The following is a 1941-nucleotide window of genomic DNA, read 5'->3' as shown; positions in this document are numbered from 1 at the left end:
AGTTTTATTTCCTGGGTTTTCTGGGCCTGTCTAGGGAGTTTTATTTCCTAGGTTTTCTGGGCCTGTCTAGGGAGTTTTATTTCCTGGCCACCGTGCTTCTACATCTGCATTTCTTGCTGTTTTTTTGTGTTTTTCGGTCCGGGTTTCTGTACAAGCACAAAAAAGGCTTTATAAAAATAAATTTGATTGATTGATCAAATGTTATTTATATAAACCTTGCACAACAATAAGTGTCAGAATAAAGGAACAGAGACAGCTGTCATTAATGTATTAAACTGATAAGAGATTTCAACGAGATGACATGAAGTTAAAGTAGAAGTCATTTTTTATTTCACAACCAAATCTTTTTGATGTTAATTCTGTCCTCCTCTTCCTCTCCTCCTCCTCTTCCTCCTCTCGCAGGCTCACAGTCGACTGAAGGACGTTGCCACGGGAACGTTCTTGATCCGGGACAGTCGTCAGAAAGACGTCTTCTTCACGCTGTCCTATCGCGCGGCCAGCGGCCCGGTCAGCGTACGCATCGTCTATAAGGGACAGCGGTTCAGCCTGGCAGGAAGTGAGCACTCTTTCCCCTGCCTCTTCCTCCTGCTCGAACACTACATTAATTCCTCTAAGAAAAGCCTGAGCGTTCCGTACAGGAAGCAGCGCCCTACGCTCCAGGAACTGTGCAGGAAACGCCTCGTGGAGTCGTGCGGCGGCGAGGCGGAACGGGTCGCCAGGGTCCCCGTCAACCCAGTCCTAAAAAACTTCCTGTTAGAGTTCCCGTACAGGATATGATGTCACAGGGGATGCCTTTGAGGCGGGACTTGATTTGGATCGGGTCGGACCTGAAGAACTAGAGACCGGGTCGTGGTTAGAAACGAGGTCAGAGTTCAAAACCGAAACCCTATTCTCTAAATGGTGCACTACTTGACAGGGTCATAGGTCACACTTGGTCTGGGTTTGGGTTGATCCGGTTTGGTGGTGGTCCCTGGAGGATTTTAAGGGACCGTATATATGTGGACAACGACAGGTTACGGAGCGACTGCATTAAAGAACCACCACCAGGGTTCTGGTTGTGTTCTGATCCGGGTCGCTGACCGCGTGAGGTGGACGGTTTGGTTAGTGGACTGGTTCTGCCGTTGTAGGCAGGGCTGGGTTCGCTGTAGCAAGACAACTGAAGCACAGCATCAATACTTTACAATGTTTACAATGTTGTTTACAATCTTTACAACGACCAGGAATGTTTACGCTACACAATATTACAGTACTGTATGTATAACTGTGTACTATGTAGTACTAATGGGTATAACTGTGTACTCTCTGGTACTAACAGGTATAACTGTGTACTATGTAGTACTAATAGGTATAACTGTGTACTCTCTGGTACTAACAGGTATAACGGTATACTCTCTGGTACTAACGGGTATAACTGTGTACTCTCTAGTACTAATGAGTATAACTGTGTACTATGTAGTACTGGCGGGTATAACTGTGTACTCTCTGGTACTAACAGGTATGAGTATAACTGTGTACTCTCTTGTACTAACAGGTATAACTGTGTACTATGTAGTACTAATGAGTATAACTGTGTACTATGTAGTACTAATGAGTATAACTGTGTACTATGCATCATATCTGCTGTGCAGACTACCTCTAGGGGTGTTTTAATGGATAATAAATATGACGTATATATTTCAGCCTCGTCTTCCTGTCGGTCTGTGTGTTGCTGTTAGACAATATTTTATTCTCTAATGCTCCTTATCAGTTAACAACAAATTCTTATTTTACAATGACGCCCCTCCCCCCCTCCGGGTCGGACGACAATTGTGAGCCACCTTATTGGACTCCCAAAATCACGTCCGGGTTGTGATACAGCCCGGAATCGAACCAGGGTCTGTAGCGACGTCTCTAGCACTGATAATGCAGTGCCTTAGACCGATGCCCCACCCCCCGAGTGAA

At 45.4% G+C, this 1941-nt stretch overlaps 1 protein-coding gene across 1 annotated transcript in view; it reads left to right on the top strand.

Annotated features, from left to right (window-relative positions):
• The window catches only part of LOC135554823 (suppressor of cytokine signaling 1-like), a 6779-nt gene extending 5100 nt beyond the window's left edge, over positions 1 to 1679 (top strand). The window contains exon 3 of the mRNA XM_064987272.1: positions 403 to 1679. Within this exon, the coding sequence (XP_064843344.1) occupies positions 403 to 777 (375 nt within the window). The 3' untranslated portion in view covers positions 778 to 1679. The remainder of the gene's footprint in view (positions 1 to 402) is intronic.
• Positions 1680 to 1941: the final 262 nt, after the last annotated feature.

This window comes from Oncorhynchus masou, chromosome 14 (assembly GCF_036934945.1).
Source record: "Oncorhynchus masou masou isolate Uvic2021 chromosome 14, UVic_Omas_1.1, whole genome shotgun sequence".
NCBI lineage: Eukaryota > Metazoa > Chordata > Actinopteri > Salmoniformes > Salmonidae > Oncorhynchus > Oncorhynchus masou.
Note: the sequence above shows the minus strand (reverse complement) of the source record. Positions and strands in the feature narration are given on the sequence as shown.